The sequence below is a fragment of the Rousettus aegyptiacus genome, unplaced genomic scaffold, assembly GCF_014176215.1.
Source record: "Rousettus aegyptiacus isolate mRouAeg1 unplaced genomic scaffold, mRouAeg1.p scaffold_m13_p_6, whole genome shotgun sequence".
Taxonomy (NCBI): domain Eukaryota; kingdom Metazoa; phylum Chordata; class Mammalia; order Chiroptera; family Pteropodidae; genus Rousettus; species Rousettus aegyptiacus.
The window spans coordinates 66456650-66480516 of NW_023416309.1; the positions used below are offsets into that span (position 1 = coordinate 66456650).

General features: G+C 41.3%; 1 protein-coding gene and 1 pseudogene across 3 annotated transcripts in view; both read left to right on the forward strand.

Annotated features, from left to right (window-relative positions):
- PIGL (phosphatidylinositol glycan anchor biosynthesis class L) overlaps positions 1–23867 on the forward strand; it is a 67167-nt gene that overhangs the window by 34572 nt on the left and 8728 nt on the right. For all 3 annotated transcript variants that reach the window (XM_036223880.1, XM_016145132.2, XM_016145131.2), the window contains exons 3-4: positions 14638–14728; positions 19773–19840. In XM_036223880.1, the coding sequence (XP_036079773.1) occupies positions 14638–14728; positions 19773–19840 (159 nt within the window). The remainder of the gene's footprint in view (positions 1–14637; positions 14729–19772; positions 19841–23867) is intronic.
- On the forward strand, positions 3169–3287 carry LOC118604852 (annotated as a pseudogene).

A 23867-nucleotide genomic window follows, 5' to 3' on the forward strand; every position in this document is an offset into this window, starting at 1 on the left:
GAATGCCATTCCATCCCTGAGAACATGCATATTACTATCCACAAAGCCATATAGAGCATTCATAATAACTAAGACATCCTCCTGGTCAGCACTGCAAATGTATCTTTGTTTATATTTTCATATAACTACACTAAATAGCATCAGCCCAATTGGGAAGGATCTTGAAGTGATTTGAATTCTTTCTTGAGTATTTTCTTTATAAATCCCTAGTCTGGTAGATATTTTCTGCTACAATATTAAATGTCTTGTTCTTTGCCTATGTCTAAGAAATATTAATTCTAGAAGGATTCGAATACTGATATTGACAAATATTTGTTAAGATAGGCCAAAAAATTTTGTTATATTGGAAAATGTAAAAGGGGATCTATGACAGAATTTTCAGTGAGAGAGAAATAAGGTCTAGGTCTAGTGAAGAAGAAAGAACTGGTACTTGGGAATGATGGTGGTGGTACCCATTATTACATCTTCTGTGTGATAAGAAGTGAGCAAGCCACAGGTGAACTACACAGCAATGAAAACCTTCAGATATTCATCCTCAGAAATTCTGATATTGCCCAGAGAATGAAAGGAGGGAAGGACAGGTATCCATAAGGGCATTGCTAAGATGGGGTTCATCACTGTACAGGACTGTAACTTGCCATAGTGGTAGACTGCCCTGATTTGGACACCACTGCTTTTCAAGAAAATTTGCCCTTCAGAAACCATCTGATGATCAGCAGATAGGGTCTTCCTGGGAAACATCACATACCCCAGATTTCCCTCAGATTTGCCTGCCCATAATCTCCTGAAAGGCCCTCCTTGTTTTGGGTGGGGGGAGTGGCTGATGACCCCTTGACTTTAGACTTCTCCATGGCCCCAATAACCAGGCTCTCAGAGAGTGCAGGGAGGAGATATAAAGGATCCACATTGCTGTTATTTACAACTTTCGAAAAGCCCAAGTTTTAGGAGAGAGATGGCACAATGGAATGCTGAATTATCTCCATCTTTTCATTCTCACCATCTCAATTCAGACCCTCATCATCTCCTATCTAGACTTCTGTACGGAATTTTTCTCTCATTTGGCCTGCCCCAAAGTATGCCCTCCTAAATCATAGATTGAGTCCTCAAAAACCCTTAAAGGCTCCCTGTTGTGCCTGCCTTTTGGTACAACAGAGGACCTTTGGCTGAGTATTCTAGGCCCATTATAGTCTAGCTCTATTCTCCTTCACATTTTGTGATCTAATCACATGGGACTGTCTGCTATTGACTGACCACTTCTTTATAAAGTCTCATACGCCATTGCTCATTTCACTCCTCAGCACTGAATTACTTTCCATCAGGAATCAGCTAACATTTATTGGACACTTTCCACATGCCAAGCTCTGTTCCAAGTGTTTTTCAAGTATTATCTCAGTTAACCCTCACAGCAACCTAATGAAATGGGAACAGTTAACCCAGTTAAAACCAATAGCCATTTGCTCTCTACTTGATATATTCCTCTTCTACAAATTGCCCTGTACTTTTATCTCTTTTTGTTCTGATTCTGTTATTTTGCCTTTCTCAAGTAACTGCTCTCTACCAGCTCAATGGCTTTCTTTGCCTCAATCTTCAAATATCCTCAAGGTTTTAAAAAACCTTTCCCCAGATCACTGTTTCTTTGGGTTTCCATTATCTCTCTTACTTCTTAATCACTCTCAAACTTCTCAAAAGCACTTATTGGTGCTGATTTCTCACCACTCACTGACCTCTGTCTTTGCAGTTTAGCTTGTGCCTACCCCTCTTGACTAACACTGCTTTCAGAGACTACTAATGATTTCTCAAGGGGTAAAATCCAATGGCCTTTTCTTAGGACTCATCTTTCTCAGCCTCTTAGAAGCATTGGTTCTATTGACTGCTTCACTCTGCATTTACCTCTCCCAGCTTCCATTTTACTACTGTATTGTTGTATTCAAATCTGTCCTTTCTCCTGTGTCTTTACTTAAGAGTTTTCCAAGCCAGGGTTCTTGTACTCTTGAGGCAATCCCCAGATAGTTTCTCCATGGTTATAACTTCTTTGTGATAAATTTTTAATGTGTTGTTTTCATTTCAGTGATCTTAGTAAGCACCATTCATATGAGCTCTTTGTAACTGGATACCACCAATTTCAATGCCCAGTCTGTCACTTTGGATTGTTATACCAAGCGATTGCTAAAAAAAAAAATAAAAAATTAAAAATTAAAAAATTAAAAAAAAGTGACAGCATTTGGCTTTAAAGGAATGTTCCTAAAGGTGGAGTCCCTCCTGCTTAAAATTGGAGTTGTCTTTGATGTCATTTTTTTCTTGTTTGTACCATCCAATTAACAGCTAACTCTGGCAAATTCTTCTTTAGTAATATCTTTGGCTCTTTGCTCTTTTCCACTCCCATGGTCACTTCCTTTGGACTGGACTATTGTAGTTGACTAGCCATCAATACATTATATGTAGTTGACTACATTATGTAGTTGACTACTCCTCCAATTTATTCCCCAGACTGTTTCCAGGTTAATTTCCTAAAGTATATCTGATCTGGCCACTCCTATTGAAACCCCTCCATAACTCTTCTCTGTAAACCAGTCTTCTATAAGGTAACAGGTACCCTCTGCCCCAGCTAAAATGAACTTTCTGTTCTCAAATCACAGCTGCGCATTCACCCCTGTACACCTTAGCTCAGGCTGTTTTCTAATTTCTAGAATTCTGGCCTCCCTACAGGGCATTGGGGGGCCTATTGATCCTAATCCAGCTCAGATACCTCTGCTTTCATAAAAGGATTTTTGATCCATACCATAGAACCTTGTATTTTCTTGCTCTGAGCCCCAGAGCAACTTATTTGACTTTTCTTATAGTACTTTTTTTTCTTAGATTTTGTTATTTGAACACTCGTCTGTTCTGCCCATTTGCATTCCTTATATCATATCACACCATGCTCTGCAGTTTGATGGAACTTAAGTATCATTTGTACCTTAAAGCTTTCCCTAGTCGCCTTCTTCAGGACTCCAGTGGATGCTTATTGTTAGTAAGGCTCTGGATGGCCCAGAGAGATACAAGGCTCCAACTCTCTAGTCTTCTGTCTTATCTTGTTTCTTGGCATATGATGGAACTTCAGGTGCTTGTCAAAATCAGAGACAAACCCTCTCTCTGAAGTAACCCTAATTTTGGTTCTTAAAAAAAAATTCCTACGGCCATGCCACCCTGAACAAGCCCAATCCCATCTCATCTCAGAAGCTAAGCAGGATCGGGCCTGGTTAGTACTTGGATGGGAGACCACCTAGGAAAACCAAGTGCTGTAGGCATAAAAATTAAAAAAAATAAGGGATTGTAACTGACAAAGTCCTTGCAATCTGTGAGGTCAACCAAGGGTTGCCTCACCGAAAATGTAAAAAAATAATTCAATGAAGCAGAAATTTTCAAGCACCAGAAGGTTTAGAGACCAGTCAAAAAGTTATGCTACTGCCTTCTGCTTGGGAGATCCCTTCTCTGTCTTCATGTATCTAAGAATACTTGCCAGTCCATTCTCACCACCACTTTCTTTGTCAAAAGTGAGGTAAGCGGGGAGAAAGAGTTTGGAGACAGGTATCTGCCTCTTAAACCACTTTTTCGAGGCTACTAGGGGCAAGCAGAACCCCATGACCTCCCTGAAGTGGGTTCAGTGAACAGGTTCTTTTCTGTTTTTTAGTAGTCACGTAAGACAGCAAATTGGCAATTTTTGGAAAAAGATTTCTCACATGAACTTTACAAACTCTAGACGATTTGTTGCGATTATGTGAAATGCATCTTTCCGAGAAAGGTAAGCACCAGTGGTAGTGTAACTGATTTGAGTATAATACCTAACGGCCATGATTTGTAAATGCCTTTTATGTCCTAAGAAGGAAAAAAATCCATTTTGTGGTTATTATGGTTAATGTTGAGGGCTTTAAGCCTTATGTGGACAAGAGTCTCTTGGGACATTTGATCTTTGTCTGGACTCCTAAACTGCTTGAGAATAAGGCCCTTAATCCAGGCATGTGCTTATACAGATTGCTTTTTATATATGTACCTATTTTTTCAAGCCTTTTATTTTTTCTCTCTTTTCCTTTCTCCTTTACTCATTGTTCCCCCTATGTTTCTTTTCCTGTTTATCTTAGGCTAGCCATTGATTATTACGATATACTCCTAGAAATTATCTGGCCCTGCTTTAGAATGTCACATCTCCAACCTTCCTTCAGCTTAGATCTAATTCCTTTGCACTCTTATGGTTTCTACTGCACTTTAGCCATGCCCCTCAAAACCATGAGACCTCCCACACTGGTCCATTGGATGCCAGTATTAGCAGTCTGAGGCCCCTAGGTAATGCACAGGCCCCAGGTAATCTTCCATGCTCTTGGGCTGACCTCAGTGTTCACTGAACTCAAATGACCTTTTCCTGCCTCAGATGACAAAGGAAGTAATCAAGTTTAGAAATGTGCCGGAGGTTGGTGGGGGAGGGGTGAGCTGAACCTTCCAGCTGGGTTGTACAAGCCGCAAGACCAAATAAGGGTGTGTGAACAGCCTCTGTCTGTATTAAAGTTCATAGTGCAGTGTGCAAAAGTGGGACTGGGTTTTCAGAGAGATAAGCTATTACCCAACCTGGTGGGTGGCATTCCAGCAGCAGGCTATATACCCTACCTCTGCCTGCAGGGCTAAGGCTGGGAAAGGGAAGACCTGAGCCCATGAATTTTCTCAGAGTGGCGAAAGAAGGGAAGGGGACTTTCCTTGCCAGGGCCCTGTGACTGAAGGAACTGATAACCCACAGGAAATTTTCACAGAGCATTTCCATGACTCTCCTGACATGGTTCTAAAGACTGCTGGCCAGGGTGAGTCATGCGAATGTGTCGAAAAGGGCAGGCAGCATTTGAGGATATTCAGCCAGTAGGAAAACAAACATTATTTTTATGAACCCTCACAGGCTGAAAACCCCAGCTTGTTTACTGAACATGAAGGTCTAGGGCAGGACTAAGTTTAGGGCACATTTCAGCAGTGTTAACACTGTTTGCTCAATACACCCAGGCAAGGGGCTGTGAGGATTGCAGTTATCAGACCAAAAGATTGGCAAGGGTTAGCTTTCTCTGTTGCATTTGATAGCTCACCAAAATAAACATCTAATCTCCTCAGAGGTCTTCAGAGCCAAACACAGTGTCATTGTCTCCTTAAGATGTTTCAACAACCACTCATTGATGGCAGTGCCAAGAGTAAGCCATCCTGCTACGCCAGCCTGGCATTCCTTCCTTCCTGCCCTTGCCCCTCTCCTTTTCCCTGCAAATTCCTTCTCATCCTGCAGCAAAGCAAACCTCACCTCCACTAGACCTGAAGCTTCCTGAAGGAAGGGGCTATGATTTGTATTCATGTTTACATCCCTAAACAGTAGCCCCAAGCTTGAGGCCTTATGTGTGCTTAGTCCAGATGGGTTAAATGTGCAACGATTCATTTTCTCAGAGGCCAGCCCTGGGTTGTGGTGGCTGTGTACCACTCCAGACCCTTCCTTATAGATGTGGCTGCATAGTGGGGTCAGGCTGGTACCATCTGACAGCTGGTCACCTCAGGCCCACTCTGCACCCCTTGCTTTCTGCCCTAAGATTTCTCTGCCACTGCTCAGTCTCAGTGCCCAAGCATGTTCAACACTAAAGTATTAGAGAGTTAACACCTTATGGAGATAAACACTCCCCTCTTCCTCCTTCTGGAAGGATTGTCAGTTCTGAGATGCTTTCATACAACTTTTTAGACAGCCCCATGGGATCACGCACCCAATGCCCATAAGTGGGGCCAAGTCAATAAAGCATCTTGTATGGGCTATCCCTCCTGTCACTCACTCTTGCTCCCAGGGGTCACACTCCCCAATAAAGTACTCATGGTTAAGCCTTCATCCTAGGTTCTGCTTTCTAGAGAACCTAGGGTAGGATATCTGGAGCCTTGAACACATTCAGATCCCTTTATTTAGAAATTCTCTCACAAATTTGTTTTCAAAATTCATTTCCTGTAAATACATTTTATTCCTATTTCATATGTCTCATTCTTTTAGAATGAGAATTCAGAAGCAAAATTAAAGTTTAATAACTCAAAGAGATTTTTTTTCCTGTTTTGCATTAACATTCCTTATCTTACCTTGGGTATATCTACACTTTCTTTACTTTTGCTTTGAACATACCTCAAAACTCTATTATCTTTAGCATTTTTCATAAGCCATAATTCAGGAAGTTAGAGAAATAGCTTCCTGGTGGCAGAACAACAGAACTGCAAATTTCTTTCCCCTATAATTGCAGTGAAAGTGGTATCTCTGCATGAACTGACTTTGACTTGTAGTCTCCTCCTAATTATTTCCTTAGAGTGAATTTCTCGAAAGATAAGATCAAAGAGCACAAATGACCACATATAGCTAAATTTCCGTCTCATGGAGATGTAGAAACTTAAACTTACACCAACAGTGTATAACAACACCTTTTCCTGTGCCCTTTTCCACACAGACAGCCTACTTTAATTTTGCATTTCTTTCTGAAAATTAGAAGAATATATGTTGGCAGCTTATATTTGTTGCTTTGTAAAATACCTGTTTTCCTTAAACAATCTTTAATGTACCTCTTAATGTTTTAAACAGTTTTCAGACTTCCTTTGTGAAGGACCTTGGAAGTTCTCCCTTTATCTCAGTTCTCTATCACTGGCTTCTTATCAGGAAACACCACCTAACTGACTTAAGATACAGAATGGAGGAGTGAAAAGACCTCAGGTCTCTAAAGTAGAAAGTCTAAGTACAAGGTGTGACTTGCCAGATATTTCAGATATTTTAGTTTTATCATTTCTTTTTTTTAATAATTTTTTTTATTTTTGAATTAGAGTTGGCATATAATATTACTTTCAGTTCTACAACATAGTGATTAAATATCTATAAAACTCACAAAGTGATAACCCCAATAAATCTAGTATTCATCTGATATTGCACAGTTATTATAATTTTATTGACTGTATTTATTATGCTGTATTTTATATCTCCATTACTATTTTGTATCTAATAATTTGTATTTCTTAATCCCTTTCCCCTTTTTCACACACCTCCCCTAATTCTCCTCCCATCTGGTAACTCTCAAAATGTTCTCTGTATTTGTTTCTGTTTTATTTACTTTGTTTTTTAGATTCCACATGTAAGTGAAATCGTATGGCATTGGTCTTTCTCTGACTTAACTTCACTCAGTACAATACCCCCTAGATCTATCCATGTTGTTGCTGATGTAAAGATTTCATTCTTCTATTTATTTATTTTATTTATATGGCTGAGTAATATTCTATAGTACATATGTACCATCTCTTCTTTATCCATTCATCCATTGGTGGACACCCAGGTTGCCTCCATATCTTGGCTATTGTAAATAATGCTGCAATGAACATATGGATGCACATTTCCCTTCAAAGCAGTGTTATGAGTTTCTTCAGATAAACACCCAGAAGTGGGATTATGGGGTCCTTCTTTGTCTCTTGTTATAACCTTTGTTTTAAAGCCTATTTTATTGGAATAAGTATTGCTACCCCAGATTTTTTTTTTCATTTCCATTTTCACAAAATATCTTTTTTCATCCCTTTACTTTCAATCTCTGTGTTTCTTTTAATCTGAAGTGAGTCTGTTGTAGACACCATATGTAAGGGTCTTGTTTTCTTATTCATTCAGCCACTCTTTCTTTTGATTGGAGCATTTAATTCTTTTTTTATTTGAAGTACTTCTTGATAGATATGTAGTTATTGCCATTTTATTAGTCATATTTTTGATACATATTTTTTTCTTCTTCTTAAAGGAGCCCCTCCAACATTTTTTGTAATACTGGTTTGGTGGTAATGAACTCCTTTAGCCTTTTCTTGTCTGGGAGGCTCTTTTATCTGTCCTTGGATTCTAAATGATAGCTTGGCTGGGTAGAGTAATCTTGGTTGTAGGTCCTTGCTTTTCATCACTCTGAACATTCTATGCCAGTTCCTTCTGGCTTGCAAAGTTTCTGTTGAGAAATCAGCTTACAGTCTTATAGGAGTTCCCTTGTATGTAACTAATTGCTTTTCTCTTGCCGCTTTTAAGATTTTCTCTCTGTCTTTAACCTTTGGCATTTTAATTATGACATGTTGGTGTGGGCCTCTTTGGTTTCATCTTGTTTGGGACTCTCCGAGGTTCCTGGGGTGGTATATGTATTTCCTTCGCCAGGTTAGAGAAGTTTTCCATTATTATTTCTTCAAATATGTTATTAATTTCTTGCTCTCTCTCTTGTCCTTCTAGTACCAATATGATGCAACTGTTGTTGCATTTTGATGTCCCAGAGGTCCCTTAAACTAACTTCATTTTTTTTAATTCTTTTTTCTTGTTGCTATTCTGATTGAGTGTTCTCCGCTACCCCATCCTCTGAATTGCTTCCTCCTCTTCATCCAATCTGTTAATTCTCTCTAATGTACTTTTACTCTCAGATATTCCATTTTTCATTTCTGATTGGTTCCCTTTTGTGTTTTCCGTTTCCATTTTTATGTTTTCTATCTCTTTGTTAAAGTTCTGAGTTCATCAACTCTTCTCCTAAGTTCACTGAGTATCCTTACACCTAGTGTTTTAAACTCTGAATCTGGTAGATTGCTTGTCTACATTTCATTTAGTTCTTTTTCTGGAGCTTTGTTCTGATCTTTCATGTGAGACATGATTCTTTGTCTCCCCACTTTGGCTGCCTCCCTGTGTTTGTTTCAATGTATTAGGTAAGGCTCCTAAATTTCCCAGTCTTAGTAAAGTGGCTTTATGTAGTAGGTGTCCTGTGGGGACTAGTGGCACAGTCTTTCTGGTCACCTGAGCCAGGTGCTCCAGGTGTAGCCCTTGTGTGGGTTGTATGTACCCTTCTGTTGTAGTTGAGCCTTGGTTGCTGTTTGCACATTGAGAGGAGGAATTGACTCTTGGGCTGATTGGTTGTGAGGACTGGCTGCTGAGGCGCTGACCCTGTGGAGCAGGATTCACTTTAGCAGGGCTCTGGTGCCTGCCCAGTCTACCCTTTGGATGTGTCCTCCTCAGATGCTGCCCTGGGTAGTGCTCTGGCTCTGGCACTGGTTGAAGTAGGCCACTGGGTGTGCTGGCCCAAGGACCTCCTGGGAGGGGCCCAGCTGCAGACCAAGTGCAGCTGCAGCTTGTGCACTTGTGGGGCCACCTGGTAAGAGTCACCAAGCACTCCACTGATGTCTGCCACCTGTGCTGGGCTTATAGGTGCTTCGAGTGGCCAAGCCAGGAACTGAGGTTGGCCTCTGCTAGTGCCGGGCTTGGGGCTGCTCAGCAAGACGTATAATGCACGCCGAGGCCAGATGCTGCTTCTTTGGGTTTTGTGAACCTTTGAGAGATTTTAAGGAATTCTGCAGTGTGAGCCAAGACAGGCTATTTGTATGAAATAAACCACTAGAGGTAGCCTGCGTGGGTCCATGAGCTGGGAGAGGTAGAGTCCCAGGGAATCACCTGGACAGAGCGACCTGTGTCCGCACACTGGGCAGGGGGAGGCCTCAACGATGGAAATCGCCAGCACTTCTGTTTCAGAGAAAGCCACCCTTCAGCCCTCTTCCTGAAGCCAGACAATTCAGTTCCTCCCATATGTTCCTGGCACTCCAGCACTGGAGCTCAAAGTGGGTAAATAAGTTTGTGTGTGGGCCCCTTAAGAGGAATGTCTGCAACTCCAGCCACCCTCATTCAGCCACAATCTCTGCTGGTTTTCACAGCCAGAGGTTGTGGGGACTTCTCTCCCTGCCACTGGAACCCTGGGCTGGGGAGCCTAGTGTGGAGCCGGGACCCCTCGCTCCTCTGGGGAGTTAGTGGGAGCTCTGTAGCCAAGGTAACCCTCTCGATTCTTAACCACCATGCACAGTTGTGGGACTAGACCATTTTGTATCTCCGCCCCTCCTACCAGTCTCCAAGTGACCTCTCATGTATGTCCCCAGTTGTAGGACTTCTGTTCAGCCAGAACTCGGGCAACTCCCAGTAATGGTTGTTCATTGTAATTTTGGTATGGTTGTGAGAGGAGGTCTGCTATCTTGACCAGGCCTAGTTTTATCATTTCTGAGCTGAAAGGACTCTAGAGACTAGAATTCTCCTGAAAGAAGAGAGACATATCAAGTCAGGGCCATATAACTACTGCCTGCTGCGATCCCTGGTTTTCTTGGTCCTTAATTCTTCAGAGTTGTCTTCTTTGCTTTACTTGGGCAAAACCTGGCCTGAAACTTGGTTTTAGCTCACTATAGCCATCTGTTTCAACCAGAAAGTGTTGCTCAGCTTTATATCTTAGCAAACTTAGCCAGGTACGTTAGCATCTCAGAGATTTCCGTACTCTTCCATTAAAATTGTAGTAAAAACCATGAAGGACAACAATGCTAACAATTAAAGGAAGATTCTAGGAACTCTTAGCTCGATAACTTTATTACCATTCCCTATAGACCTGTACAGATCTGGATCTGAGGAAACAACAAGAAGCAAAGTTGTTGCTTAGCTGTCTATTGCCTAAGCAAGTTTATTGCATGGTTCACATTTACAGCAGATAGGGAGGGTAATTCCTAGCCTTCTTTAAATCTAAAAGCTTGACTACTCTTTGAGGCTTGACTTCTACTTTCATATTGGCTTCGAATTACATACATATGGTTTCTAAGGAGAAGAGTTCAATAATAAGATGAAATTGGAGTCTTGACAATATATGTATTCTGTTATATTCCCAGTCAGCTGGCCCCGTCGGTGCCTACATAAAGCTCCGTGTACCTCAATCATTCTCTTCTAACCAGGCCTTTCCAACTGTAAAAGGAAATAAATGAAGTGGACATTTGGGGGAACTCACAGGTTATGGAAGTAGGTATAAAAGCACCTGAGCTTTTTAGGAAGATTGGGGCTCTTGATATAAGTTATGTTTATTAGTCTTTCCTTTCAGCCTACAAAATGCACAATTCTCTCTCTCCCTTTTTTTTTAAGTTTTAAAACTTTTTATTTGCATATTTAAAAAATTATGCATCCCGATAATTAAAATCATTTGAACAAAAAAAAAAATGGCACTGTAAACTGCATTTTACAGCCTGCAGTAACCTTGGACCAGCGTTGTTTTTACTCTAGATTTCTCTGTCATCCCACCCAGCTTCTGCTTTCACTAACTTGCAAGTTCTTTTCTTTCTCTGCCAGCCAGACAGCCTTGTTGTCACTAGTTCTTTGATGTGAAAGGGGCAGCACAGTCATTTAAACTTGATCCAACCTCTTTGCATCTTACAAAGTTAAACAACTAAAAGAAGTGCTAAAGGCAATGCTTACAGAATATACAGTGCATATTGGTTGTACAGGACTCATTATGATTCACCTTCCTGCTTCTCCTGTTCAGTTGGGTTTTTTTGAAGGCAGTGAATTTTTCTCTTTCATTTCTTCTCTTCAGTTTTGACTTATCAGATTTCTCAATCTCAGCCATATCAAGTTTGTCAGACACAATTGCAAAAGAAGAGAGGAACACGAACAAATAAGTCTGATCTGCTCAGTGGCAGTCACGGAGCACCTCTCTCCTTTTTAAAAACATCTCCTTATTGCTGCACTTCTTGTGAATTAATGCACTCTCCATCTAATCTTCATGACAGGGTTCTTAAGAGAGAGATCTACACATGTTCCCTTCACTTCACCTTTGACTCAGAAATTACATTTCTATCATTTTATCCCAAGGACATATTGAGAGGTGCATATAAAGAGTTATATATAAGGATGCTTATTACAACCTTATTACAATAATAAAAATTGGAAACAACCTAAATAATCAACAAAATGGAGACTAAAAATTTATAGCATATATAAATCAAGATTTTGTAGTGCAAAAAATGACAGAAAACTCACAACTGTGACAGAAAAAGGTTTCAATTCTGGTCATCATGTATAAACTCTAGCCATCAACTGTCTCTTACAATACTTCCCTTTACATTCTGCCAGCATGTATTTATAAGGAGTAGTTGTTAATCTATCAGAGAAGAAAGGAACTTTGCAAAAGTTATTACTTGGACCCAAACCTTGAGTTGATTAGAGTTGAACTTTAGGCAAATGACAACTCAGGCATTAGGTCTGAAAGGAGTTACTTTTCTTTTCTTTATATTTTTCTGTTTGAATTTTCTCACTATAAAATTTTATATTGTCCTGCCTTTAGGGAAGGTAATACCATTGAGATGTCTTGCTGCCCTCTGCAATTCATTTTTTTGCCCCTAACTTGTTTTATAAAGTTGTTATCTTCCAAAGCTTTTATTTGAAAGTTTCAACCCCCAAAGACTGGTTGGTATAGCAGCAGCCTTTGGCCCAGCCAAATATATGTAAAACACTAGTAAAATAAAATGTAGAAGTTCTGAGCATTTACTAAAAATCACTAAATTATACATTTTAAATGGGTGGATTTTATATTATGAAAATTATACCTCAATAAAGTTGTTTCTAAATATCCAGGGGAAAAAATCAAGTAAAATGTAAGATGATTATATTAGACCAGTGATCTCCAAGGATTTTGATTATAGTCCCCTGAGTCTGTTTTTCGACATTTGTGGGCTTATTAAACTGTATACATGTTAAACTCTTGTTAGTATATGATACCTTATAAAATAACTACAAAATAGAAATTTAAACAAGTTTTTAAAAACCATTTGAATGGAAATTCTAGAGATTTCTTGCTTTACCTCTCTAGATCCTCTTACACATCTCCTGGAGTGTCCACAGCCTACTTGGAAACCACTGACCACTGATATAGGCAGTCAGCAAAGAACTCTGCAAGAGATTTCAGAGCAAGAAAGAAAGAAGGGTTGTTGTTTTTTTGTTGTTTTTTTGTTTTTAAGGAGCCTAAATTAGGCTAATGCATCAATAACGGCCACTACTTTGACATTTACATATCCCTTTACAATTGTTAAATGCTTTCTCATGTGTGTTATCTTATTTGCTCTTTCAAAAAGAAATGAAGTGGCTCAAAATAGGAGATTTATTAGGGAAAATTTTGACTGCCTGACCAAGAGGAGTTTGTACTTGATCACAAAAGCAATCCTGCCATATCACTTGTATCAGATTACAGAGGGGATATTTACAGTCCAAAATCTCCTAGATGATTCACTTTCTTATCCATGGTGAGAGGGTAGAACCACTGAAGGAATGGCATGGAGGAACACCTGTTCCCATGAACCTTACTCTAAGTGAAGTGCCTTGGGGTAGCAGATCCCAGGTCTCTGAAGGTGAATGGAAGGTAGCAATAGGCTTTCCCACTCTAGGATTCATCTTTCAGCACTTCAGAACCAGGAATTAGTAAGCTTAGCCAACTACTGTCTTACCCTTTCTCTTAGACTGCTTCACCATCCATGTGGCTATTACTGATATAATGTCCAAAATGATGCCTCAATACATTTCTGTGGACCTCCCCACCAGGGGTATGTATGTAGTTGTTTTCTCACCAAGGTATTTTCCCTGATTCCTGTATCTCTTTTTTCTTCAGCAGTCTGACCTCAGTAGGTCATGTTCTACATACCAGATTTGGTTCTCTTCCCAGGGAATAAGCCTAGAGACTTTGTACTTTCTCCCTTTATCCCTATCCATTCCCCTACCAGCTGAGATGTCCGTCCTGCTTACTACAGGAGCATGGAATGGCTAACAAGACAGTGCTTTGAAAAGTATAAAGCTGCCCTCCATAGACGGCACCCTAGAGTTTTAGTAGAGGTAGCAGTGAAGCAATGGAAATAACTATATTGTTTAGTGCTGAAGCTCATATCATTTTTTCCTGCTGAAGAGCCTTCAGTGACTCTCCTTCGGCCAAAGTCCTAAGAGGGTCAGTTAATGGCCCTAATCCAGAGAGGTGATAGCAGCCTGCCAGATGGAGGGCAAAGAGAGCCTCTTTCCTCTCAGTCACATTGTGGATGTTGCTACAGGATCTGAGCCAAAGAGAGATGGATATATATTTATAATGTCTTCGAGAAATGGGGGTCAAATTTAGGCCTTGGCCTCATATCAGGTGATGCCATATATCCATACACAAAAAAAGGGACAGAAGAGGAGATAGGTCTCTGGTATGGCCAAGAGGAGACACAGATAAGGTACAGATTAACCTGCAGAGACCTCGGCTCCTAAGGTAGGCGATGTGGTACTGCCTCATTGGAGCAGGAATGTTGCCAGCTCCCTAGTGCTAAAACATCTTGGCTTTACAGCCATAATACCTGGGTTCAAATCCAACTTTAACAACCTTTCAAGCAAGCTACTTAACTTCATCTATCAGAGCTCCTCAAAAGATGTTCATGAGATAAAATGAAGTAACATTCCTTTGTACTTTTTCACTTAAAGCATTATAACTCTTATAAAGATACATATTCTGCTTTGTCTCAGGTTCACCATTAACATATATGTCTCCCCAGCTTGTAGACAAAGCCTGTCTCATTGATGTCTGTTTCTTTTGCCCCAGCAACGAGCACAAAGCTCCAAAAGTATATTCAGTGGAATTGTCCATTGATTTCTGGTTGTGTCATGTTTCTAAATCTTATCTCTCTCAACTAAGATCTGGATATTTAAGGATAGTACCCCCATGTAATTCCTGTCACAAGACTGGCACACACCTACCAGAGCTTAGGGAGGAGTTTGTACCTGATTAGAAACAGTGCTCAAGTTGTGCTTCTTCCTTCCAGGGATTTCCCAGATGACCCATGTGTGCAGTGGAACAGAGAGCATGTGGCCAGCATCCTTCTTCAGCATATAGAAGTGAATAGCATTAACCTGGTAAGAGAACACCTTCCCACAATGCAAATCTGAGGTTCCTAGTCACACCTTTCCTATGGCCACCCTCCTGCTTCCAGCTCTTCTCCAGGGCCACTCTTAAAAGAGACCAAAACCTCCAATGCTCTTTTAAACCTCCTGATGCTAACACATCTTTTGTGAGACTAAGTAACCAAATCGTCAGTACTCAGGTAGAGGCAAAGGTTTTTTCCAACTATGTCCTCTTTTACCTTCCCCATCCTCCACCTCTGTCCTGCCACCTAAAAACTCAAGTCTCCAGGAGCCTGTGCTGCAGCTCTCATTTGTACAGAACTTCACCTTTTACCAAGTGTTGTCACGTTTAGAGTATCATTTGAATTTTACAGGTAAATGTTGTTATAATTCTCATTTTACATCAAGGAAATTGAGGTACCAGCGGCTAGACAGCTAGCCCAAGTTTGACAAATAGTGACACTAAGCCTCAATTTCTCACTCCAAAAAACATGAGGATAAATTCACACCACGGCAGGGAGAACGTTCGAGTCACATAGCAATAGTGGAAATGAACATTTACTTGCAGAGGTAGATGCGTCTGGGAACACACATCTCAGCTCTCCCAGGATCTGTTGGAATAGGCCTTGCCAATGGTCAATTTTAAAGCTCACAAGAAATCTTAATGTCCACTTCTAAAATAATAATAATAGTCCTTCATGAGTTAATACCTAAAATTCAACCATTTAAAACCCCAATCATATCAAAAATTAAGTTTTGATAAATTCTTATTAAAAGATGAATCCTTCTGGCAGAGAAACATGTTAGGCTTTTCTCAATGATGAGTTTACTGAGTGAATTGATTTATTAGACCTTTTGTAAGAACAGCTTTTGTTGATTTATTAGTCAGACCATCTTTGTTTTCTAATGACAGAAATACAGCTGAAACAGCCCACACAAGCCAAAAGAGCACCTAACTGGCTCACTCCAAATTACATACAGGTAGAGAGATGCAGGTAGGTCCCCGACCCTGCCAGAACTCTTCTCCATCTTACTCTATGTGTTGGCTTCGTTCTTTTTCCTGGCTGGAAAAATGGTTACCAGCAGCTTGCAGACCCATACCTCCCAGCTATAGCTTTCTAGGGCTGAAGTGAAAACCCAAGGGGCTCCGTCCCTGAGATTAGGCATCAGACTCCTCGCCCTGCTGACTGCCCCTGCCCACACAGTCAGAACTTCTCAGGGCTCCACAGCCCAGGTGTAGACAGAGCTAGTCTTCATTGTCCACCTAAAGTAAAACAATGAAATCTGTGAAGTTTGCCCCAATACCCTTGGTAGCCCAGAACTAGCCCCCAAATACTCTCCCTTGTTCCATACTTTGGTGTGTATGAAGAGCTGATCTCCCCAGTAACTTCTTGCTTATAGGATAAATTCCTATCTTTCTAAACTTGGCCTTCTTTGATTTGACCCTTACTGGACACTGGTGAGAAGGATTGGTCCTTGCTAAAGGGCCAGGTTTTTTAGACCGCATAGCAGCTGGCCTTAGCTCTGAATAAACAGGGAGGATATTCAGGGCACAGACAGCTCTGTATGCCATTCTTGCTCTCAGAAGAGTCTGCCAAGTTTGTGTCCCAGAAAAGTGATTTGTGGTCCAGGCTGAGTTCAAGACTACCCTCTCTAAGAAGCTTTCCCTGACTTCTTCTGCCTTCCTGGGGATTCCTACAGTATTTGCTGTGTGTCCTGTGCCTGTGACATGTGTTGCTATTTATCCTTTAAAGTACAGACCATGTCTTGCAAACAAGTCTGTAAGGCCCATGAAGGCAAGGACTGTATGATGACATCTTTATATCCCCAAGAACTAGTACAGACCCCAGACCATGTTCCTCTCGAAACTGCTATAACTGTTATCTGCCACCTGTCTGCCTGGAGATTCTTCTGTTGTTGGAGCTGCTCACATTCATTGAAAAGAGTGAAGAGACCTTTATTGTCAGGACAATCTTGAATGGATTTAATTTCTGTAAACAAGGAAATCCTTTGAAAACAGGTCTTTAACACACCTTGCTATTAATAAGGGAATTCTCAAGTTATCACAGTGCGGTTGGGAATAGAAGTATAAGGCCATGCTAACACTATGACCAGTGTAGACATAAGTGGCCATAATCGAGCTAAGTATGGGTTTCCACTCAACCCCCTATGATGCAGTGACATGCACTTTCAGACAGACTCACAGTCCTTACACTCCAGGTATGAGGGATGAATACTAGGCAGGTGAGAAGTCACTCTGTGGCAGTGTTCCTACCAAGCTGAGTGCATAAATCTTGGGAGGGCCCCAGGTCCCTTGTCCAGACTAGAAGTATCGACTGCACAATCAGAGAAGATAAAGCACCAACAGGGAAGCATAGGCAGAAGCAAGGAACACAGAGCTAAGTCATGAGAAGGTAATTTCTCACCTGGGCTATGCTGAGATGATACCAAAAGCTCTTCTTTGTCCAAAGCCAAAGCTGGCTCTGCAGCCATTAGCACAGTGTGATGGAAGGAAACCGTTCTGTCTAGTCTCATCTCTGTTGAATGAATGCTGAGCTATCTGTCCTGCTCACTGAAGGAGTGTTGTAAGAACCACATAGAACAGCTGACAGAACAGAGCTTTGGAAAGTACATTTGTCAACCAGGCTAGGTCTTGGGCCCAACCCCTACCTCAATCTTTCATTTAACAAATATTTATTGAGCACCTGCTATGTGATATTATCTGTTGTGAACTGGGGCAGTGCACCAAACACACCTAGTTTCTGCTCCCTTAGGGCAAGATGTTTCAACAGTGGCACTATTGACATATGGGGCTGATAATTATTTGTTGTAGGGGCTCTCCTGTGTATTCTAGAATGTTTAGTAGCTTCCCTGGACTCTATCCACTAGATAACCCCTCCCTCTACCCAGTAGTAACCTTCCTCATTTGTCACAATAAAAATGTCTCCAGAGATTGTCAAATGTCTCTGGGAAAAAACTGCCCCCGGTTGAGCAGCCCCACTGTTATCTCTTGTTTATTGGGTTCTGGGTAATATTTCATTTGAATAGAGATTCTGCAACTTGGGGGAAAAGTGGATGGAGCCTGTAAAGAACTACAGGTACCAATGTTATTATGCGCAAACCTGCAAAAGTCCATGGAGCTGGATACAACTCAGCTCAATCCTCCTTGCAACAGAAAGAAAAAGGGAGATTAAAAAGAAGGAATGAAATGAGGAAAAAACAGAGACCTTGGAGAATTTGAAAAGTGACTGAGTCAAACTCCATTTGGCCCCAAATCTCTTAACCAGTGGCATGCCCTCCAGCATGCCTATGATAATGACCTGGCCCCAACTGTCCAGCTCCATCTGATAACAATAGACTTAGAGCTGAAACAGTCTAGCTTTTATTGTTGTATGGTTCTAAACACTTCTGTGTGGCTTTATTTTATCTTCACCTCAACCCAATGAGGAAAAGAGGGCAGATATTACTTTTCTGATCTCTCAGGTGAAGAAACCAAGACATTGAAGGTTGAAATAACTTACAGTGGCAAAGTTCTGTAACTTGTCCAGTGGGCTGACATTAACTAGTGTCAGAGAGAAGAGTACATGTAGGTCCTTCCACCACATACCATGTTGCATGGAAAAATGGGATCAGAAGGGGATACCTGAATTACATGGTTAACTTTTATTTAATAGGCTGTATTTTTAAGGGTAGTTTTAGGTTCACAGTAAAATTGAGCAGAAAGAACCTACCTACCCTCCATCCCTCACAATTTATTACAGTGAACCTACATTGACACATCATCACCCAAAATCCATAGTTTACATGGACTTGTAAAGAGAACAGTTTAATGAACTTCTGTGTTCCTATCACTCTTGGTCTCAGTATTTAACACACAATCAGCACTATTTTCATTTAAATACCTGTTCACCTCTTCTACCTTTGTAATATTTTAAAGCAAATCCTTGTCATCATATTTCATATTTAAATATTTTAGTATGAGAGTCTAAAAGAAACCTAGTCTTTTAGTAACATAAGTATAATATCATACCTAAAAATTAATATCAGTGTTTTACATTTTCAGTAGTCTCGTATCATAAGTGTGTTTTTGTTTTTTGCAGCTTGCGTGAATCAGGATCAGTTGATAGGACTTTAAATCTCTTTTAATCTATAGCCCCTACTCCCAGCCTGTCCTCAGTATATATTAGCTGCTCAGAGTTTTCTGTACATGAATCAACATGTTTTATGTTTTAGTATAGAAAGACTGATAATGAATCCCTTTCCAGACTATTCCAATCCCAGTTCCATGCTGTGTGGTCACTTTCTTTCTTTAGAGACAGCTTGCCTCTTTCTATCTCCTCTAACCACTTCTATTTCTTTTTCTGAGTACTTGGTTTCTTTATTTTGTTTCTTTTATGATTTGAGCTATCCTTTTATTATTATATTGTTTTATATAATATAAACTGTTCTCTTTACTTTTATATAAACAATAAAATTAAAATTGTCCTTTGGGTTTTTTTAGAATCAATCTGTGTAGAAATGAAATATTGGAACCTAGACTAAGCTTGCAGTTAATAAACAGATGCTATATCTGTGAAAATGGGAACAGGACAATCTATGAATAAACATTTTTTTCTGTGAATTTAACCCCAGGGCATGGTGGAAATTGTCCCTCAAAGCTGTTGTGCCTTTGGAATGGCAAAAGAGAAAGAGACTCAATAAATCAGGCAGCATCTATATGAACAAAGTTTACAGAGCAGCCAGCCAGGAAAACTAAATGTGCTAATGACTGGCGAGGCAGATAAGAAACAGATATTCTGAACCCAGGTTTCTATCATGAATGAATTCTACTTTGCTTCACAGGCCAGGAACAAGAATAAACAATAAGCCTCATGGGAAAGTCTCCATCCAATCATCTAAACCAGTAGTTACACACCATTGATCTAAGCCAAAGTCAGTTCAGATATACTCAGCACTTGAAAAGTTTCATGGTTCTGCACTCCTCTTTCCTTCCCAAGGGAATGGGCACAGCTAGTTTGAAGTTGAGGCATGAATGAAACCCTGTATTTCTCTGCAGGTGGTGACTTTCGATGCAGGGGGAGTAAGTGGTCACAGCAATCATGTTGCTCTGTATGCAGCTGTGAGGTATGATTCTCTGGGTGATGAAGGTGGGAGAGGTTTGTTCATTTGCTTAGGGTAGACGGTATCTAAAGTGCTTTCTCACTCATTATCTGAGCCCCGTGAAGCTTACTATTATCAGAGAGCCAGTGTTTGGTCATGTTGCTCACTACGTCTCACCACATCCTCCCCATGAGAACTCTCTCTCAAGTCTTAATTATAGTTTTGTCTCCTAAATAGCTGGGAATTTTTTACCCCATGGATACAGCAAGGGGAAATTGATTTTATTTCTCTCTTTGCTTTGGCCAAGAAAAGCTGTAGGGCCAAATTTGCAACGCCTTGTAACACATGTATGAGGATTTAAGGATTGGGAACCAGTGTGCCTCCTGGCTTTTTCTTTTTCCTCCTCTTATTCTCATTTATTTTGTTATCTTCTGTTGTATATTCTTACACTATCTCAAATCTTTCTTTGTAGAAGAAAGATATACATATATAATGTGAAATTAATTTGTTCTTTACAGTCACCCTATATTACTGATATGTATCTATATTTAACTGGTAAAAAAAAAAATGAACCAACAATATTAGGGACTTATTCAGGGTCAAACATATATAATGTTTCCCATCCTCTAGAGAAGCGCTTCTCCTAGGCACCATTGAGCAGCAGTGTGGCAGACCTGACCCAGCTAGGAAGAAAGGAACAACTTGAAGTGAAGGATTTACCTAATTACCTTCTTCTAAACATGCCCAACATGCTCAGACTAGAGCAGTGAAATATATGGAAATTACCTTACCTATATCATTAAGTCCATCCTCTTCATCAGACCAAGGCAGCGAAGTGGTTTGTCCAGCACTGCCAGGCTAAACAATGGCAGGGCAGCACCAGAACCCAGGAATCCCAGGTCTCCATTCACTATCTGATCTGTCACCTATGAAAACCTATCCAGTGTTAGGACCCTCCAGCCTTGTCCCTAAATTGTGTATCGCCTACTAGAAGATGCTAGAAATTATTACTTACAGAGTCTTTCTATACAGCTCCTCTTCTTTCCTTGACTATGAAATGAAGACAGGCAAGCATGCTCTCCTCTCCTATAAAGCCTGTTCACATCCCATCCTAGCCAGAGACCACACCTACAGAGAAGACCCAAAGTTGCATTAGGCCCCTTCAGGTTGAGGAAAGACACATCCCCTGGTTATAATCTGAGATGCAGTTTTTTTTTGTCACAATACATGGAAGAAATGAGGTAGCCCAGGAGTGGTCTTCCCAGCCAACCATGTGGTTACTTTGAGGCCTTGAAGTCGAAAGACTGGAGTGGACTCTCAGCCCCATGGACACCTAGAATAGTGGGTCCACCTCATTCCAGACTTATACCAAGCCTTGTCATTTTTCACGGAGCTACCACAAAGAAAAGGCCAGATTGGGTCTGTTACAAATAAACCAAGAGTACTTGGACAGACAGGGTTTGGGGGACACTTGAAGCCACTGAAGTGGGGAAAGTAAGAAGTCTTTGATCCCAGCAGGGAACCCCAAGGAACAGCTTTATGCAGACAGAACTGTCTGGGGCCATCTTCCTTGGAAGAGGCTGGGATGTCACAGACTTTTCATACTTCTGGGTCCTCTGTACACTAATGAGGGTCACTGTGTTTGAGATAAAACAATTTATTGATATGCCTAAGTCCATGCTCTTTTGAAAATTACCTTATGGCCCTCCACTGTCCCCACAGCAACACTCCTGAGGAAGTTCACAGTCACCAGTTCCCCTAGGAACCTGTCACCCCCCAAAAAAGTCTTCCTGTACTAGCATGTTACATTGTTTTCCATAAAGCCCCTGAGTTCTCATTCCCGTTTGAGATCTCCATCCCCCATATGCATTTTCCTCAGGCATGGTTTAGATTTATGGATTTCTCAGGAAATTCCCTGACTGCTGGCACCATAGCTATCTTGAGGGTAGCTATGCTCCATCTAGAAGCAGAGATCTGCTTCTGTAATTTTACCCCTTCACCTTCCATCCACTCAGCCCTGCTAGGCCCTTATCCTCAAATATCCATTCCCTCTCTTACTGAACTTGTTCCTTCTCTTTCTCCACCTCCTCCAGGTATGGCCCCTCCTCTCAGCCTCAGTCAATTGTGTCCTTCCCATATCTGAAAACAGAGGCTGGCAGTTTTACCTAGAAGTGTCATCCATCTGTGGTCACCTAAAGTCATAGTGGAGGGCAAGGCTCTAGAATCGTTTCCTGCAGTCCTTGCTGAACAGGCACAGTCAGAAAAGAGGAGTGTTTTATCCAGAGCTGCACAGCTGCCCAGAGACAAAGCGGAAACTAGAATTCAGACCTCCTGTCTCCTTTTCTAGTGCTCTGAAGGGCACCTCACTGCCACTTTCCATTAGTAAGCAAGCTTGTGTAAATTGGAGTAATGGCATGACCTCTTCAAGCCTTAATTTTGTCATCCAAAAGATGAGAATATTCGCACCTAATCTGTCAGGTTGTTCTGAAGAAATAAAATATGTTGATACAAAGCAGCTGACAGAGCAGCATGCAGTACATGATCAGTATTGTCTTCCTCACCCCTTCTTTTCCAGGTCTCCCTCTGGCCCTTTCTTCTTTCGTTATTTGCCTTGCTATACATGGTTACTTGTTGAAGCTACCAAAGCAACATCATGGAAGGTGGGGAGATAAGATGCTCAGGGACCACACAGCCACTATATAAATTTCAGGAAACACTTCCTAGAAGATGCAGCCCCCAGCTTGGCATTCCATCCCAAGCCCAAAACCATTTCATAGTTTCCCAGCAAGCTCAGCTGCCCAGTGGCCATCTTGACAGTAAACCCGAGTCTCCATTCCACCCACGGCTCTCCTCCCTTCAGAGCTTCTCTCTACTTATCACCTAAGCGCTGCCACCTGCAGTTGCAGCTACTGCAGTTCCAAGTAGAAATGCCAAGGGGATGAGGTTTGTCCTCTGAGCCATCCTTCCTTCCTTCTGGGCCTGCCTTCTATTCCCACCAATCTACTAAGATTGTTTTCTCCACAGTCACCTCCTGGCTGCTGAATTCCCAAAGTTCATTTCAGCTCTCATCTGTCTTGACCTTTCCATGGCGTTTGACCCTGCCTGTTACTCACTGAAATACTGCTTTGACTTGCCTCACACCAGCTCGTCCTCTCTCCCCTGGCCACTACTGTCTCTTCCTGCTTTCCCTCCACCGGAAGGCCCTTCTGTGCTCCTGTTCCCAGGGCTCCCTCCCCAACCCCAGGGTACTCTCAATGCAAACTCCTCGGTGGCATTGTGTGATTTCAGCACAGGTGTTTCTCTCCACTGCTCACCTCTCTCCTTAGATCCTGCATTCTCAGCTCTTTCCTTGGAGATCCTGACCACCCCAAACTCAGAATATCCCCAGGGCTCTCCAAGAGGGCAAGACAAGTCACCTTTGTTCTCAAGATCCCTTTTTCAGATTTTTCTACTTCTCCAGTCTCTGTTGGGGTTAGGCCCATAGTTTGTCATTTCTCTCCCAATTTCTCTTCCTTAACTTCTACTCCTCAGAATCCCTTTCATATTCATATGTGTATCTACGTGTTAGGGGTAGAGTAGGGACTACCTACCTCATCTTCCATCCCACGATTTTCAAAACAAAGCCTTCAGAGACCTGCCTCCCTCCTCCTCTTAGGGTACAGGCATACAGGCACACAATGGCTAACTGTCAGAGGTGGGAATGAAACAGATCAAAAAGGAGAAAGGAACAATCAGGGAAGAAATGTTGATATTTTTAAAATATTCTTCCACCTTACTCACATTATAATTTCAAAAAAGGAAATTCTTGAAGAGTCTACTACGGTTACCTTCATCTCTAATAGGTAAAGCTTGAACCAGGGCACTTGACCAACCATTGACCAGCCTCCAGGTTATCTTTTCTTGGGTAAGGTCCCTTCGACTATAGGTAGCCAGAGGTATAGAATCCCATAAATCTATGTGGGAAAAGAAACTTCCCAGAAACCTACCTGGAGGAACCATACTCTGAAGGTCCTTCCTGTTAACTAAAGGAAATCTTACTCTCACTCTTGTC